The 18,159-nt window shown below is 56.5% G+C and overlaps 1 protein-coding gene across 11 annotated transcripts in view; it reads left to right on the forward strand.

Moving 5' to 3' along the window:
• Positions 1–18,159, forward strand: part of MSI2 (musashi RNA binding protein 2) — a 236,775-nt gene that overhangs the window by 137,638 nt on the left and 80,978 nt on the right. For all 11 annotated transcript variants that reach the window (XM_068154934.1, XM_068154937.1, XM_068154939.1 and 8 more), the window contains one exon: positions 4,542–4,590. In XM_068154934.1, the coding sequence (XP_068011035.1) occupies positions 4,542–4,590 (49 nt within the window). The remainder of the gene's footprint in view (positions 1–4,541; positions 4,591–18,159) is intronic.

The raw sequence follows: 18,159 nt of genomic DNA on the forward strand, positions 1-18,159 counted from the left end.
ACTCTTCCTCCTTCCAGGCAGTGAGTAATGAAGTGGTGTTGCCCTTCCCCTTCTCACAGCCCCAAGTGGATTGGGGGGGAAAGAAGTTAAATAAACTAAAGGCCATTAGTGAGGCTTTGTGTAAGAAACTGGGTCTGAATTGGATCTGTGTGAGGGGTGCTGGGGCAGAGGAGGAGCCTGTTGGGTTTCAGTGTCTGTCTGGAACTGATACTGCCTGGCAAGTCCTTTTGTCTTCCTTCTAGTATTTGCCTGAAGTGCTGAACCTACTCACTTTGTGCCATGCTCGCAGAATTACTTCAGACCAATCAGCTCCTTTAAGCCTCCAAGTTGAGCTATAACCACAGCTGAGAAGGGAGAGGACTCCCTAGGTTGCCAGCTGCTTTCTCAGCAGGTCGGGTGGGAGGTGGCTCTGCTTGGTGGCCCAGTGTCACACATGCCCTGGGGACATCCAGCCCTTTGCGGGGTTGGTTTTGCTCTCAGCAGGCCACTCCTGCAGTCACAGAATCACTGAATGCTGGGGTTGGAAGGGACCTCAGGAGAGATGGAGTCCAGCCCCCTGCTGATGCAGGTACTGTGAGATCAGGTTAGCCAAGACTGCAGTGTCTGGGGGGTTGGAATCTCTCCAGAGAAGGAGACTCCACAGCCTCTCTGGGCTCCAGCACCCTCACACCAAAGCAGCTTCTGACAAGAGCCTAGCCCCATGCTCATGACCTCCACCCTTTAGCTCTTGCAAGCACTGAGCAGATCCCCTCTCAGCCTGCCCCTTCCAGGCTCACAGCCCCAGGTCTCACCTCCCTCGGGGTTCCTCTGGCTGGTGCTCAGCTGTGGTGGGTGCCCAGCTGAGCCTTGCAGGTCCCTACTGCATTTTCCACTCCTCTTTCTTCTATCCCTGGCCACAAGTTCCTTCTCCTTTGTCAGCCAGGTGCTGGCTGCACAGCTTGAGCTGAGTCCTGGAGGGCTTGGAGCTGAAGCATCTGTAACTCCTGGGGGAGCAGGAGAGCCTCAGCTGGAGGAGAGGGTTAATGCTGGCCAGCCACAGCTCCCAGCCTGCTGAGTTTCAGCTGCGGGCTGCTGGTTTGTTGGTTTTGTTGTGGTGGTTGGTGGTTTTTTTTCCCTTCCCCTGGAACAGGGATCAGTTTGCTTACTCCAGGGTTTGCTGCCAGTTACCTTGACTGTGTCCCTTCTTTCTCCTTGATGAAAACTTGAACAAGCTGCTTGTGTTTGCTTCAGAGAGAGGCGTGAGAAAGGGGCTGTGCGCGCGAGCCTGTCTGCTCCGCTCATTCTGTTCAGCCCTTTGTATATTCAGCTTCTCCTACCCTCAGTTCTTGCTGTTCTGCCAGATTTCCATGCCATTGATGGGGCTCCTGAATTAATCAGTTTCTTTCTCCCCCCAGCCTCCCTCCCATACCCTCACCACCTTTTTGCAACTGGTGCAAAGTTTTTCCTGGGAGCGTGCTGCCCTCCCCGTATTGATTTGCCTCTCCTGCTTTCCTCCCCAGCTCTCAGATGTTTTATTTTGCAGAGCCCTAATAGAATTTTCCTTTTGCCACAGCACTTTATCCATTCAGGAGGCTTCAAGAAGTCTCATTGTGTCACTGGACTGTGGAGGAAAGAGCCTATTCTTCTCTTACAATGGCTGCCCAAAAAAATAACCCAGGGTGGGGTAAACTCAGAAAGGGCAGAGGCAGAGATAAAATGTTCTGACCTTAGGAGACAGAAAAGATAACCAATTAGACATTGTTGGAAGGGCAGCAGCTGCCCTGGACACCCCACTGCTTGCTTCTGCTGAGAGGCATGCTTGGGCCATGGCTGAACCTCGCTGCTGAGCTGCTTCCCCCTTGCAGGTCTTCAGGTTTGAACTGCTGGGGCTGACCCTTTCCTGGGGAGCTGAGTGCCCAGTTCTGAGCCCACTGCCCAGAGGGATGAGTCATAGAATCCTTTCACTGGGATCCTGGAGTCCAACCAGCAACCCAGCACCACCATGGCCACTCAGCCATAGCCCCAGGTGCCATGGCCACACATTTCTGGAGCACCTCCAGGGATGAGGACTCCACCACCTCCCTGGGCAGCCTCTGCCAGTCCCTGGCTGCTCTGGCAGTTAAAAACAGTTTTCCTGATATCCAACCTAAACCTCCCCTGGTGCAATGCCAGGCCATGAGGTGCCCACCTCCAGGATATCTGCACCCAAGAGAGGGTTTTGTACCCACAGCTCAACATTTGGCCTGCTGGGGTGCTCCAGGCTGAGCTGTGGCCATGCAAAAGCAGGGTTAGAGTCGTGCTGTGCCTCATCTTGCCTCTCTTCTCCCCCTAACAGCAACATGAGCAGCCTGCTTGACATCCCCACTGAGGTCCTTGCAGCAGATGTCCCTCTGGCAGCTCCAGCCAGGACAGCCTGTGCACAGTGGTGGCAGCCTCTGGGTCCGGGGGCAGCAGAGCAGCCTGGGCTGGTGGGGTTGGTGCTGGGCTGGTGGGGTTGGTGCTGGGCTGCTGGGGTTGGTGCTGGGCTGCACCCAGGGCCTCCCTGGGCTCTCTCTGCTGTGGGGTTTGAGCCAGAAAGGTCACACTGGGAGAGCTGCATATTAAAACTCCTGGAACTGCAGTTGATGTGGGATCAGAAGGGTGCTCAGCAGCCTCCCAGAGACCCAGGCAGCAGCCCCAGTGATGCTCTGGGAAGCAGCATTAGGTGCCAGATGTAATTTTTGGTCCCAGTGAGGCCAAGACCTGTGAGGATGAAAAATAAAGATTGCCGTGCAAACATGACCCCAGAGCAGAGATAAGTGCTGGAGGGGGTGAGGGGAAGCTCTGGCCTTATCTGCCTGCTGATAGTGCTCATACTTGTGAGTTTTCCTCCTTGGAGTGAAGGGAGGCAGCAGGACAAATGGCTCTGTGCTCTCTGTGGTTTGGATTTTTCAGTGCATCAGCATCTTGAGGTCTCTCTCTCGATGGGTACAGAGGAGCTGTGCTGCTCCTCCAGCCCAGGCAATCACTGAGGCACTTTGCAAAGCACTTGGGCTGGAAAGGCTCAGAACAAGATAAGCAGAGGCAGGTTCTCAGATGAACTTGGGCATGGTGTAAGGTTTTGTGCACTGCTTGTTCTGCTGTGCAGCTGTGTTGGCAGAAAGGGGAAGAGGTCAGCACGGAGCAGGCAGAGGGGGTTGAGGGGATTGGTAGAAGCCCTTTGGTGGCCCTGTGTGAGGTGAAGGGAGCTTGGAGCTGCAGTGTAAATCACTTGGGCTGAAAGGAAGGAGTCACAGGAATCCAGAAGATAAGAACATGGAAGTGTCATAAAAATTAATGGGGGGGAATCCTAAGCCCCCCCAAGAAACCCCAGCCCCACAACCAGGGCAGTCCTGCTTTTGGGTCGGGCTCTTCTCACATGCAACAAGTGACAGGAGGAGAGGAAACAGCCCCAGGCTGTGCCAGGGAAGGTTCAGGCTGGATGTTAGGAGCAGTTTCTTCCCAGCAGGGCTCTCAGGCGCTGGCCCAGGCTGCCCAGGGCAGTGGTGGAGTCCCCAGCCCTGGAGGGGTTTCAGAGCTGTGTGGCTGTGGCGCTGAGGGCTGTGGCTCAGTGGCAGTGGGGGGACTGTGGGCTCTGGGTGAGTGCTTGCAATTGATGATCTCAAAGGTCTCTTGCAGCCCCAACAGTTCTGTGGATCCTCTCCCTTCCCTCAGCATCTCCAGCAGTTGTTGGTGGAACAGTTCTCATTCTGATGGGGAGTAGCAAGTCTCTAATTTCTGCCCAGAGCTTGCCCAGAACCTTTCCTGCAGCACCCAGCACCAACCCCCCCCAGCTCCTCCAGCCTCTGAGCCACAGCTTAAAATGGTGATGCTGGAAAGTAAAGCCCAGCACCAGATCCTTCTGAAAGTGTAGAATGTGAGGTGTGGCTGTGCAGATGAAACAGAGGTGGAATAAATCATGCAAATGGCAATGGAAGTTGAAAGCAATTTGGTTGCACTTCAGTACTTTTCATCAGGCATCTCTCTTCTGAAGTGGAAATGCCAAGTCTGATGCGAATTAAACTCTCTCCCTCCTCCCTTTCCCCTCTTTCCTCTTGCTCTCCAAAGCCCTTTTGAGAGCCTGTGAATACCTTGCTTGGCTTCCCAGCTTTTGCCCTGCTCACACTTCTGGTAACCTCCCAGTTCTCAGGACAGTGACTCTGGTTTGGAGAGGTCCTGAGCTTGGTTTGCATCCACAGCTCCTCTCTTGGCCCTTCCTTATCTCCCTGCAAAAGGGAAGAGGGCTGGGATGAGGCACAGCCAGGGACCAGCAGGAGCTGGAGGAGTTCCTCAGATATTTGGCTTTGTGGCACAGCAGAGCTTCAATGTTCACTTTTCTGCTTGAGGATCAAACGTCAGCCGGGACAGGGAGAGAGCAGCAGGTCCCCAGGAGCGGACTCTGAGCAAAAGCCAGAGCTCTGCTGCATCATTTGTAGCTGAGCTGAGGCTGCTCCTGCCTCTGTCTCTCCCCTTCCCAGTCTCTGTTGTGTCTGTGAAGCCTGCAGCAGGGTTAAAGCCTCCATCTCCCCTCTTCTGTCTTGCAGGTGGAGGACGCCATGCTCATGTTTGACAAGACGACCAACAGGCATAGAGGTAAGAGAGGGCAGGGGCTCAGCCACCCCTCTGTGACAGCTTCTGCAGGGTGAGCACAGCCACGAAGCAGGGGCAGCACCCTGCCTCCTGCACCTCCAGTGGTGCCAGCCCTCTGGCCTGCAGGTGTGGCAGAGGGGGGGCTGGTGGCTGTGCAGTGCTGTGTGTCACAAGGATGTTCCTACTGGAGGTGGCTTTGCTGCTCAGCCTGATGGCTCCTGGGGGGGAGGAACGTTGTCAGGCTCCATGGCAGCCCTGGAGACGGTGAAGCCCAGGGGGCTGGGTGTGGTGAGGCTGCAGGGGAGCAGTGTTAGGCGAAGCTGGGCATAAGGGAAGCTAAGCTGAGGCTCCAGGGGGTGAAGGAGCTAAACCCTTGGACCAAAGCTGAGGACTGCTCCTCCTCCAGTGATGGATCTCCAGAGGAGGGATTGCCCTCCACATGGAACAGGAGACAAGGTTTCATCACTGCTTGTAGAGTCCTGTGGAAAGGACCTGGGGCTGGTGCTCACTGTTTGGCCACTGCTGGCAGTGGAATCAGTGAAGGTCCTCAGCCTCTTAGGGAGAGGTTCAGGTCCCCACTGCAGCAGAGATGTGGAGCTCCAGGCAGAGAGCAGCCTGGCAACTGCTGCTTCCCAGCAGCTAAACCTACCTAGGCACCAGGGGCAGCGCTGGGGACAGGCTCTGAGACCCTCTCCCCTTCTGTCCAAACACCACAACTGGTTTCATGGCAGAGGCTCCCTGCCCCAGGGTGTGTCTGGGGGCAGCATGGGAAGCCAGCACAGATTGTAGCTTCTGCCCTGTGGGACAGCCTGGATGTGGAGCCCCAAGGGTTGTCCTTTGCCCTTCACATTCCAGCATCTCCATGGGGTTTGTGATTGCTGTGGTGCTGTCCTGGCCATGGTTGTGTCAGCTGCTCAGGGCAGGTTGTTTGTTCAGGGAGGCTGCTGGAAGGTGCAGAGGAGCCTGTGCCCAGGCAGGCAGCACTGGGAACAGTGGGGAGCAGCCCAGAGTGCCTGGCTGCTGCCAGCTCACCATGGCAGTCAGGAGATCAGACCTCCCAGAGCTGTCTGAATTATTCACTGCTCTGATACTTGCCTTAACAAGCAACTTAGTGCATGCACATGGCTGAGTAAGTCAGGCAGGCCTCCAGGACAGCCTTCCCTCCCTCCTCCAGTTCCTCCCAGACACTGCTCCCTCTCTGAAGTCAGGGCTTGTGGTACCCTGCTTGGAAGGATGAGCTCTGCAGAGCCAGGGAAGAGTGTGGACAGCCAGTGCCCACCAGCCCTGCAACAGGAACTGAGTGTGCAAAACTCTCTCAGAGTTTGGAAAGTTCAACCCCTGACAACTTCCTTTTGTATCCAGGGAACTTTCCACCCTTCTCTTTGCAGCCACCCTCAAACAGGCCATAAATCCTCCTCCCCACTCAGGCTCTTGGCACTTTGGTTGCATTTATGAGCTGCCTTATGTGGTGCTTTTGTGCTGGGCACAAGGCCCCCCCCAGCCCTGCTCTGCCATGGTCTGCTCAAGGGGTACTGGGGGGCTCTGGTCCCAGCCAGGCACAGTCTCAGCAGACTTGGCCCCTGTGCATGTGGCTCAGTGACTGCTGCCTGCTCCTGTTTGTGTTCCTTGCTTTCATCTCTGAAGCTGTTTCCTACCCTGCTGAGCTTGTGCTGTGCATCAGGCAGGCTGGCAGTGAGTGCCTCTTGACCTCCATCTCCATGGCCTGGCCTTGTGAGGCTTTTGCAGCCCAGTTCACCAGTCCCTGACCTCTGCCTTCTTCTCTCTGCCTCTGTCACCCCATGGAGCAGGACTCCACTGACCCTTTCCAAGGGTGCATGAGGCACAGGGAGTCCCTGTGGGCAGCTTGTCCTGGGGGACATCAGCCTGTCCTGTGGCACAGCTGCAGCCCATCAGCAGGGCTGGGTGGCCCCAGCAGCTGCTCTGTCCCCAGGCAGGGGCTTTGCTCCAGAGCCAGGGGGAGAAGGTCTCCATTTGTCCTGGAGGTTTCTTCCCCACTGAGGCTCCTGACTGTGCCCACAGTGCCAGGCTAGGCAGGAGGCTCTGCAGGGACATTGAGAGCTGAGCTGTGGTGTCTGAGTCCTTCCTTTGCTTCCTGCAGGCAGGACACTCATCCCTTCCCACCCCCCTCAAGGTGATCCCTGCCTGTCCCCCGCCGGTGGCACAGTGCTGCTGTAAGCACTTTGCACAGCATGAGGGCTCCGGGAAGGGCTCTGCTTGTGCTCTGCTCCTGCTGAGCTCTGCTCTAACAGCTCCAGTTCAGCTTTTCTGTGCTCCTGGGGGGAGCTGGAACAGTGCACTGGGGAGCCCTGCTATCAGGTGTGAACCTGAGTGATAAGCTCCAGAGGATGGATTCCTCCTCCAAAAGCATCTTTCTGCTGTTTGATCTGGAGAACAGTTCCCTGACTGCTGGAGCTGAGGGCTGCAGATGGAGGGGGGCACCACAGCTGCCATGAAACCTTTGGGTGTTCTCCACAAAGGGCTTTTCCCCCATGGTGTGTGTTGAGCACAGGAAGGAGCAGCTCTGCCTTTGCCCCCCAGGGATTCTCTGATTTGATTTCTTTGGTCCCTTTTTTGGAGCAATGTTTCTCTCTGCATCAGCATCCTTGTGTAAGCTGCTACAGGAGACCTCAGGGGGAAGGAGGCAAGAGTCCTAAAAGACCCAAATCCAACTCCAAATGCTGTTGGGTGGAGATGCTGTTGCTCACATCTCCTGCATGCTGCACCAGCTTCAGGCTCTGGCCCTGGCTCTGGCCCCCTGGCAGGGTGGGCTGGAGGCCTCCCTCCCTGCTGCTGGCAAACAGGGGAGCTCTCTGGCACCCAGCAGGGCCAGCTCTGTTTGTCAGGCTGTTTCCCAGGGAACAGGCTTCCCCTTTTGCTGGGAGCAGGACAATCCTGCCCCGTTCCCAGGACTAGCCAAAATTCCTGCGAGTGGCTGAGTCCGGCCGGTGCCAAGGGGCTGCGTGGCTGGCACAGCTGCCAGGGAGGCTGGAGAGGCTCAGCTCTGGATCTGCACCTCTGCCAAGCATAGGTGGCAGGAAGAAGCAAGTGTAAAAGGCAGAGCTAAGAGTCATCTCTTGTCCCTTTCCTTGAGGAGAAGTCCCCTTGCCCCTGCCAGATGGGAGGAAAAGCTCATGCATGGGCAGTTCCAGCACCCTCCAGACCTGCTTGCTGGGGAAGAGCAGCCCCCAGAGCAGGTGGGACAGACTGACACTGGGAATTTTAGGCCTCTCCTGGGCTTTCCAGCCCCATTGCAAGTTGTTTTCCCTCAGGGTAGCTGCTGGGGGATGTTTAAGCTGCTCCAGATGGCTGAGGCTCAGCAGCTCCAGTGGGTGAGGCGCTGGAACAGGCTGCCCCGGGAGGCGGCGGAGTCACTGCGAAGAACAAGTAGATGTGGCACCTGGGGACGTGGTCTAGTGGTCATGGAGGTGTTGGGTAGAAGGTTGGGCTCGATGATCTCAGAGGTCTTTGCCAAACTTCCTGATTCTCCAGGCTTGGATTTCTCCAGCCACTAACCAGGCTCAGGGGCTGGCCAGCGGCCGCTGCGCCGGAGCGCGCCGGGCTGCGTCGATTGCTTCGAGGGTCCCCTGGCTTTGCAGATGGGGACACTCTGATTGCTCTGGAAGCACCTTCAGAATGCAGCAGCAGTGTTAATGGCAGTTCCTGAACCCATCTGTGAGTTGCAGTCTGTATCTTCCTGTTAGCCCTGGGCAAGCGAAATGGCAGGGCAAATACCCACTGTGGTTTGCTGGAGCTGGGCCGGGCCTGGGGTGAGCAGAGAGGAGCAGCACTGAGATGCACTCCCTGCTGCTGGGAGCCCAGAGAAACTTCCCTGCAAGCAAACTCAGAGTGCTTGCTGACATCATTCTGGCAGGTGTGTGCTGCCTGTGTGCCTGTTCTGGTGGTGTGGAGCTCAGCCAGCCCTGGACCAGCCCTGGTTCCTCGGTGGGGATCAGAGCTTCAGCCCTAGAGAGAGGCTTCCAAAGCTGCTCAGCACTCAGCAATCTCCTTAATAGCTTGGGAAAGCTGGGAGCCCCCAGCATACAACCTGATGGCTTGCCAGTGGGGCACAGAACTTCCCTAGCACTCCAAATGTCATCATGCCAACCACTCTTGTTTGCCCTGCTGGTGTCTTCCTTAATGCCCAGCTGCTCCTGGGTGCTCTCTGAGGACAAGTCTCAGAGCTGGTGCCCTTCATGGCTGCCTCTGGCTGGGCTGAGGGCAGGCTGCCAGGGCTGGGAGTGCTTCACTGAAGGAGTGGTTAAGGTTTGGAGTACTGTAGGTGAAACAGTCCCTCACTTCACTGGGTTGCTGTGTCTTCTTGCAAGGGCTCTCCAGGCTTGGCCACTCCCTTGTGATGGTAGCCATGCACTGAGCTAGCACTGGGAAGGAGCCTTTAAAGGTCATCCAGTCCAACCTCCCTGCAGTCAGCAGGGACATCCTCAGCTGGATCAGGTTGCCCAGAGCCCTGTTGAGCCTCACCTGGAGTATCTCCAGGGCTGGGGCCTCAAGCACCTCCCTGGGCAACTTTCCTTTTGGAAGGCAAGTGTTGGTGATGCTCAGTTTCTGTACCCTCTGTTGTACCTCTGCACTTTCATCCAGGGAGCAAACCACACACAAAAGTTCTCCACACACCCTGGAAGATCACTTCCATCCCTTTGTTCACTGCCTAAAATTCCATGGAGCTGAAAATCCCCAGCTCAGTCTTGAAAGGCTCTGGTAATTGGAAAGGGAAGAAAGAGAGGAGGGGGAGGGGGGGGGGTTGTGTTATTTTGTTCCCCTTGCAAAGTGCAGATAAAATCTGGAGTTCAGCATTAGGTATTGATCTTTGGGGGTTGGAGGGAGCCTGGCAGGATGATGATGTCCTTCTAACTTCATTATGGAAGGGAGCTCCAGAAGCATACCAATGTGCAGCCCAGCAGCCAGGGCTCTGCTCCCGGGGAGGAGCGCCAGGGTCGTGCTTGTGCCATCCCTGCCCAGCAGACTGCAGAGCTGCAAGGGGCTTCTCCAGGTGGGAGCAGTTGGTGTCGTGGCTGTGTGCCCTGGGGGAGACAGGAGGGATGCTGTGAGCGAGGGATCAGCTGTGCTGTGGCCAGGGTGAGGCTTTTCTTGGGGGGAAAGCAGCCCCTTGTGTTGTGTCCGGCTGCCAGAGCCTCGCCTTTGGAGCTGCCTGCTGGAACTGACATTTCTGTAGATGAGAGAGAGTCACTGCAATTATTTGTTTGTCACCCTCTCCCTCAAGTAAGGGAAGGTCAAGTGCATTTAGAAACACCTCCCCCCAGGCAATTCTGATTAAAGAGCACTGGAAATAGAGAGAAACTTCTCCTGGGTTTGGTCATTTTCGGCGTAGGGACAGCGCTGAGGCCTTTGAGGGCAGCGCGCAGGGAGCCTTCTGTCTGCTCCCTACTACCAGGTGACAGGAGAGGAAATTGTGCCAGGGCAGGGTTAGGTTGGAGAGGAGGAAAAATTTCTTTGCCTCAAGAGTGCTCAGGGAGTGGCACAGGCTGCCCAGGGAGCTGGTGGAGTCCCCATGCCTGGAGGTGTTCTAGAAACCTGTGGCCATGGCACCTGGGACAGGGCTTGGTGGCCATGGTGGGGTTGGGTTGATGGTTGGACTCGATCTAAGAGGTCTTGTCTAACCCAAACAATTCCATGACTGTGGTTCTGTGCTCCCACACTTCTGCTTTCAGCAGGATGGGACTACAGGGGCAGCTGCTCTTTGGCCAGGTTTGACCTGGAGGATTTTGGAGAAGGCTTCCCAAGCACAGCCTGGGAGGCTTTGCTCGGAGCACAAAGTGCTTGCAGGGCTTTGGCTGGGAAGTGTGACAGGCTGCAAATGCAGGCAGTGTCGTTGTTACTGCTTGCCTGGGTGAGATGAGCTTTCTACTCCCTGTCAGCTCTATCCCTCCAGAGATGGGGCTCCTGAGAGTGCTGATGGTGGGAGGGAAGCGCTCGCTCCGCTCCCCAGCCGCTGAAACTCACGGCAGGGACCTGGGCTGTGAGCACCAAGCGAGGTGTGAACCCCTGGTGCAGAGAGATGCAGGTTGTTTGTCTTCTGCCAGAGACAGAGAGCAGGAGCTGCAGGAGTGTGTGTGGGGGGGTTGTAGAGTGATTTTCTAGCAAATATTTGCTTCCAAACTCGACGTGAGGGCTGTGGAAGATTCATTAGTTAATATTATTTACCACTTACAGCCCCATCAGTGGAGGTGGTGATGGCTGAGCTGTGACACCGTCAGTCAGAGCTGCCTGTTTGGATTGCAGCTCTGACATGTGCCAGATGAATATTTCATGGGGGGGCTGTTTTTAATATTACATCCTCACTTATAAATATTCATGGGGGGAAAACACAATTCCTGCTGAAGAGCAATCTCCACGTGTCAGGAGTTCGCCTCCACCCCTGCGGGAGGCAGGGTAGGAGTTGGGATGGCTGTGGAGGGGGAGATGGAGCTTGGGGTCCTTGCTTTTGGGGGCTGAGTGGCTGTGTCCTACCACTTCCCATTTCATTGAGCTGTTGAGTTTGGGAGAGACCTTGGAGATCATCATGCTCATGCTTCCAGGGGCTGAGTGGCTTGTCCCACCACTTCCCATTTCACAGAGCCATTGGGGTTGGAAGAGACCTTGGAGACCATCACCAGGCGAGCGGTTGGACGTGAACATCTCCAAGGTCTCTTGCAACCACAACAGTTCTGTCATTTGTCCCCCTCAGCCTCAGGTGAGGGGGAGAGCAGCTGCCAGGAGCTGCTGAGGTGGTGTGCAAGTGGCTTCAAGCACTGGTGCTGCTCCCTTCCGGGGCGCTAACAACCAACCGAGCGGAAAGCTGCCAATTCTTGGCTCCATCTCCCTTGTCCCTTTAATCTCCTGGCCAGTACCCTTTTGCTGCTGCTGCACCAGGGGGCACCTCGATGTGAAGTGGAAAAAAGGAAAGCTTGGAGGCAGGCTGAGCCCAGCATCCCCAGCAGGCTCCTCTCAGACTAACAAATAAGGCTCCTGGCCACGCTTTCCAAGGCGATTATTGAACGTCTCGGGTGGTTACAGGCCCGGTGCCCCCAGCCTCCCGCCGCAGAGCACCACCTGAGGCTCGGCATAATTGCCCAGCCATGTCCTGTCTGTCACACCTTATTGCTTAATTTGATACCAGGGATGAAAATTAACAGCCAGAGGAGAAGGAGCCAGCAGCTGCCCTGGGTAGGATGCGCTGGAGGAATAGATGTGTGCAGAGGCTTGCTGTGGAGAAGGGGAGAGGCTCGGCTCGCCCAGCAGCAGGCAGGAGGTGGCCTGGCAGTTTTATCTCCTTGTTTAACAGGCACATGCAGTAACAATACAGACAAAACCAAATCCCACCCCACCAAGCTCCAGTAAAGGTTGCAACTGCAGCCCAGGCTGGATATTAGGCAAAGTTTCTGTACTGCAGGAGTGGTCAGGGGGTGGCACAGGCTGCCCAGCGTGGTGGTGAATCCCCATCCCTGGAGGCATTCAAGAAGCCTGTGCCCATGGCCCCTGGGGACATGGTTTAGTGGCCATGGTGGTGCTGGGTTGATGCTTGGAGGTGTTTTCCAACCTTACTGATTCTGTGATCACAAGTGGAGGGCTGGGGCTTTCCTCCCCAGAGCAGCAGTTAGCAGCCACTGCCCTGCAAGGAGAAAACTTCCCCCTTGCTCCCTGCTGAGCAGCGTCCACAGCTTAGTGCTGTTGGACTGGGGTTGTGCTGGAGAGCCAGAGAACATCCATGGAACCTTTCCCATCTCTGAAAGGTTCTTCAGGAAGCACAGAGCAAGAGTTGTGCAGACACTGAAGCCCTTTTCTGGCATTAGGGTAATGGTTCAGTTGCACTTGCAGAGAGCCCTGTTAGGAGCAGACCAAATCATCTTCCCAGCTGAAGCTGTGCCGAGAAGGCAGCGAGGTCATCACAATAGGACTCCAGTTTGCCACCTCCATTGTCACTGCTGAGCAGCCAGCTTGAGTGACAGAGAAATTAGCAACAATCCTGGTGGCCTGTGAATGGAGAGAAACCCTAAATGCCCTGCCTAAGTTCTTGCTTGTGAATCTCCTCAGCTGCTGAAACCCAACCCTTTTGCTTGCCAGGCTGCGGGAGCGGCGTGATGAGCAGGGAGCGCGGGAGTCTTGGGGGACTGCTTGGAAATGTTAATTGAGGAAAGGCCAGAAATGGGAGGAGAACAAAATGCAACATTTACATAGATGGGCAGCCCTCACCCAAGCAGCTGAATTGAAATCAGTGTGGTGACCTTGAGGAGGTAGGGTGGCAGGCACCTGCTGCAGCTCGCCCGGAGCCCTGGGATGGAAGTCCCGAGAGGCTGCGCTGCCGCCGGGCTGCTGCCTGCCGGGGTGCTGCTTCCCGGGGTGCTGCCTGCCGGGGTGCTGCTGGAGGCAGGCTGGGTGAGTCCCCTCAGATATGTGCTGAGAAGGTGCCTTCTGGTCCTGTCTGCTGGTTTGGGTGATTAAAGCTTTTCCTGAGGGTGAGGAGGACGTTCCCAGCAGCCTGAAGAGGTGGCTGAGCTGCAGCCATCTGGGGCTGGATTCCCTCCCTGTGCCCAGTGCCAGCCCGGGAGTGAATCACCTCCTGCTGCTGCCACTTCAGTCACCCCCAGGACCTGGCTGCTGCTGAAGCCTTTAATTTCAGAAGGTCATTGCCACATGCAGAGCCTCCTGGTGATCTGTTTAAACAAGCAGATAACACCTCCCCTATCCCCAAACCCTTGAGACTCAGCAGAAATGAGTCCCCAGATGCTGCTGGTAGCACACGGGAAGGGTTTTACCTCCAGTCCTGCTGCTCGAGCCAGCTCTGCCAGCACAGCTCTCTGTCCTCTCCATCCCCAGCTGTGATCCTGCTCTTCTGGGCACCGGGTTTGGAGTTGGTGTTGTGGGTGGGGGGTGCTGGGGCTTGAGCAGTGCTCCTGCCTTGCTGAGCAGGGTGGGTGTGCTTGAGTGGGGGGCTGAGCCCAGCCCCGCTCTGTACCCAGGGAGCAGAAATTGCTCCTGGGATGGTTTTTATGAGCAGGAGCTTGGAGTGGCTGCTGCTGAAGGAGGGCTTGGCAGTGGGGTGTGTAAATGGAAGCATTGCTACCCTGCAATTAAGGGTTTACAGCTCTTGCCTGGGGACGTTCACCTAATCAATCCTCTTGTATTGCCAAATTAGAAGCTGTTAAAATTGCAGGCTTCAGTGTGTAAAATGTGTGCTGCAGCAGCTCTGTGGCTGGGCTGGGGCAGGTCCCACAGAGCTTTCCTCACCTCCTGCTCCCGCTCCTGCCAGCCACAGTTTCACCCTCCTCCCTCCAGCACTGCTGCAACTGGTTTGACTGGGCAGGCAGTGGGGGGTGGCTGCTTCTGCCCCTTTGCTGTCTCACTTCCCAGAGCATTTGCAGCTTGACCTCCTGCACATCCTTGAGCCTGCCCCCACAGGGGAGGGTCTCCAGCCCTGGTTCTGGTCATCTTGGTGGCCTCCTCTGGACCCTCTCCACCAGCTCCATGTCCTTGGGCTGGGGGCACCAGAACTGGAGGCAGTGCTGCAGGTGGGGTCGGAGCAGAGGGGCAGAATCCCCTCCCTCAGCAAAGAGGAGACCCTTTGAGCTCACCTGGAGACCCAGAGGTGGTGGTGGTGGTGGGCACAGGCTCCTGGGGTGGGCACAGCCTCGCAGGACACGTGTGGGGAGCCCAGGTGGGCTGTGGCAGGCAGAGCTCCTGCCAGGCCTGCGCCGTCTCACCTCAGTGCCCCTCTGCCTGATTTCCCAGAGCACCAAGTTGGGGCTGGAAGGTTTCTCTAATTAGGTTGATGAATGGGCACAGGCAAGGAGTGAATTTGCTTATTCTGTGGGTTTTTTGTACATTTAAGCTGAAGTAAGAACATCTGGCACTTTTTTCTCCTCTGGATCCGATAGGACAAGTTGCAGAAGAGCTGTGCTCAGCACAGTGCAGGTCAGCAGCCTGGGGCTGGGGGTTTTTTCCCCCCTTTTTTATTGTATTGAGTGTTTTCTGGGCCAGAAGGAGAACCTGCAGCCTGTGTGATCATCCCCAGCTTATTCTCCATTTGAAAACACCTCCCCATGCTAACAGCTCCATCAGGTCTCCACTTCAGGAGCAGCCCAGGAGTGAAGAGGTTGAGTGGCCCCAGCCCTACGCAGCCCTGCCTTGAGGGATGTCAGAGCTGGTTGCAGGCATGTGGTGGATGAAGCCTTGGATGGTCCCAGGGACAGCAGTAAGGTCTGGGGCTCAGGGGCAGTGTGGTGAAATGATTCTCCTGCAGCTCCTGGCAGTGCTGAGCACGGATCCAGGTCTGACTCCGTGGCACCACAACCACCACTCTGTGTCTAGAGTCACAGAATTGTTTCACTTGCAAGAGACCTCCAAGGTCACCCAGTCCAGCCCTCAACCCAGCACCACCATGGCCAACAAACCATGGCCACAGGTTTCTTGGACTCCTCCAGGGATGGGGACTCCACCACCCCCCTGGGCAGCCTGTGCCAGGCCCTGACCCATTTGCTCTCAGTGGGCTCATGCCTGGCCCCAGAGCCACTCAGCTGAGGGCTGTGTGGTTGGCTTCAGGCTCAGCAGTGGAAGCCTCCCTGCTGGTGCATCACCTGTGTCAGCTGGGCACTGGTGTCCAGCAGTGTGCTGAGAGGGAGGGCAGCATCTGAGGGAGAAGCCTGGCAAGAGAACCTTCTGCTTCCAGCAGCAAACATTCCCCTGCCAGCCCCTGGGAAGTTCAGAGGAGCCAAAAGCCCTCAGAGGTGCTGGAGGTGGGTTTGGCTTTTGCTGATTTCTCTTCCTCTCTGTTGAGGTCTCTGCTCTCAGTGCCAGCCTGCCTGGGAGCAGATTGCCTGCTGCTGGCACAAGCAAACAGAAACATTTTCTGTTCCTTCAGTCTCTGCAAGTTCACTGCAATTGCAGGAACCCCCCCAAAAATCAGGGTTGACCAAAGTGTGGGAGTGGTTCTCTTGCAAATCAGCAGCTCCCAGGGATGCTGCCCAGCTCTCCTCCTGGCACTGGAGTTGCTTTGGCACTGTCCATGGCAGGGTGGGAGCGTGGGGTGCTGGTCCTGTACCCAGCCCTGGGCCTTGGAGGGGCTGGGGAGCTGCAGGAGGGTGGTGAGAGGTGGAGGTGGGCTGCAGACCTGCCTGGCTGCCAGGGAAGGAGCAGCTGTGGAGGAGAGCTGGGAGCAGCTGTGGGTATGAAATTAGTCATTCTATGGAGAAATGGGTTTGATAAATAATAAAAGAGTGATATTACCAACAGATGCTTTCCAGGTCAGATGACTCTGATAAAAGCAGCCAGCAGCCGTGGGGTGATGCTGTGGAGAGCCTGGAGCTGTATTTATGGCTCTGTCTCCCCAGGAAGGCTGTAAATAAGCAGGTGTTTGTGGAGGGGGGGGCTGGCTGCACCTCTCTGTGTACCTGCCATTTGATTGCTGCTTTGAGACAGCAGCCCAAGTGTCCCTGCCCCTGCTCCTGTCCCTGCTCCTGCTCCTGTCCCTCCTGCTCCTGCCCTGCCCCTGCTCCTGTCCCTGCTCCTGCTGCTGCTTCATCCTGCCCCTGTCCCTGTTCATGCTTCTCCTTCTCCTTCTCCTTCTCCTCACTCCTTCTCCTCCTTCTCCTCTCCTCCTCCTTCTCCTTCTCCTTCCTTCTCCTCCTTCTCCTTCTCCTCCTTCTCCTTCTCCTCCTTCTCCTTCTCTCTCCTTCTCCTCCTTCTCCTTCTCCTCCTTCTCCTCTCCTCCTTCTCCTTCTCCTCCTTCCTTCTCCTCCTTCTCCTCCTCCTTCCTTCTCCTCCTCTCCTTCCTCTCTCCTCTCCTCCTCCTCCTTCTCCTCTCCTCCTTCTCCTTCTCCTCCTTCTCCTTCTCCTCCTTCTCCTTCTCCTCCTTCTCCTTCTCCTCCTTCTCCTTCTCCTCCTTCTCCTTCTCCTCCTTCTCCTTCTCCTCCTTCTCCTTCTCCTCCTTCTCCTTCTCCTCCTCCTCCTTCTCCTCCTCCTCCTTCTCCTCTCCTCCTCCTCCTTCTCCTCCTCTCCTCCTTCTCCTCCTCCTCCTTCTCCTCTCCTCCTCCTCTCCTCTCCTCCTCCTCCTCCTTCTCCTCCTCCTCCTTCTCCTCCTCCTCCTTCTCCTCCTCCTCCTTCTCCTCCTCCTCCTTCTCCTCCTCCTCCTTCTCCTCCTCCTCCTTCTCCTCCTCCTCCTTCTCCTTCTCCTCCTCCTCCTTCTCCTCCTCCTCCTTCTCCTCCTCCTCCTTCTCCTCCTCCTCCTTCCTCCTCCTCCTCCTCTCCTCCTCCTCCTTCTCCTCCTCCTCCTTCTCCTCCTCCTCCTTCTCCTCCTCCTCCTTCTCCTCCTCCTCCTTCTCCTCCTCCTCCTTCTCCTCCTCCTCCTTCTCCTCCTCCTCCTTCTCCTCCTCCTCCTTCTCCTCCTCCTCCTTCTCCTCCTCCTCCTTCTCCTCCTCCTCCTCCTCCTCCTCCTCCTCCTCCTCCTCCTCCTCCTCCTCCTCTCCTCCTCCTCCTCTCCTCCTCCTCCTCCTCCTCCTCCTCCTCCTCCTCCTCCTCCTCCTCCTTCTCCTCCTCCTCCTTCTCCTCCTCCTCCTTCTCCTCCTCCTCCTTCTCCTCCTCCTCCTTCTCCTCCTCCTCCTTCTCCTCCTCCTCCTTCTCCTCCTCCTCCTTCTCCTCCTCCTCCTTCTCCTCCTCCTCCTTCTCCTCCTCCTCCTTCTCCTCCTCCTCCTTCTCCTCCTCCTCCTTCTCCTCCTCCTCCTTCTCCTCCTCCTCCTTCTCCTCCTCCTCCTTCTCCTCCTCCTCCTTCTCCTCCTCCTCCTTCTCCTCCTCCTCCTTCTCCTCCTCCTCCTTCTCCTCCTCCTCCTTCTCCTCCTCCTCCTTCTCCTCCTCCTCCTCCTCCTCCTCCTCCTCCTCCTCCTCCTCCTCCTCCTCCTCCTCCTCCTCCTCCTCCTCCTCCTCTCCTCCTCCTCCTTCTCCTCCTCCTCCTTCTCCTCCTCCTCCTTCTCCTCCTCCTCCTTCTCCTCCTCCTCCTTCTCCTCCTCCTCCTTCTCCTCCTCCTCCTCCTCCTCCTCCTTCTCCTCCTCCTCCTTCTCCTCCTCCTCCTTCTCCTCCTCCTCCTTCTCCTCCTCCTCCTTCTCCTTCTCCTCCTTCTCCTTCTCCTTCTCCCCCTACTCCTCACACAGGCTTTGAGACTTGCCAAGGGAGGTGGAGGCTGATGGATGCCTGGGAAGCCAGCAGCTCCCTCCCCTCCTCTCCTCAGCTTGTTTTTCTATTCCTGGCTTTTCATTTTGATAACTGTTTTGATTTGTGAAATCCTACACCTTAGCCAGTGTTCCCTTTGTGATGATTTAGTGTGCTCTTCTTATCTTTCACCTTAAATCTTTTGATAAGAGCATTTTAAAAACTGCAATTGCTACCTGCCATCATTATCCACTGCTGGCTGCCTGCCAGCCCAGGCAGGAGCTGCTGAGCAGCACACAGCCTCCCAGAAGCCTTCCCGAGCCAGCCTGGGGCTGCAGGTGGGAGAGGGGAGGCTGAGGAAGGACCTTCTGGGCTCTTGGCAGGGTCTGGAGGACAAAT

Source organism: Melanerpes formicivorus, unplaced genomic scaffold (genome assembly GCF_026170545.1).
Source record: "Melanerpes formicivorus ecotype bairdi unplaced genomic scaffold, bMelFor1.0.p_v2 SCAF_29, whole genome shotgun sequence".
Classification (NCBI taxonomy): domain Eukaryota; kingdom Metazoa; phylum Chordata; class Aves; order Piciformes; family Picidae; genus Melanerpes; species Melanerpes formicivorus.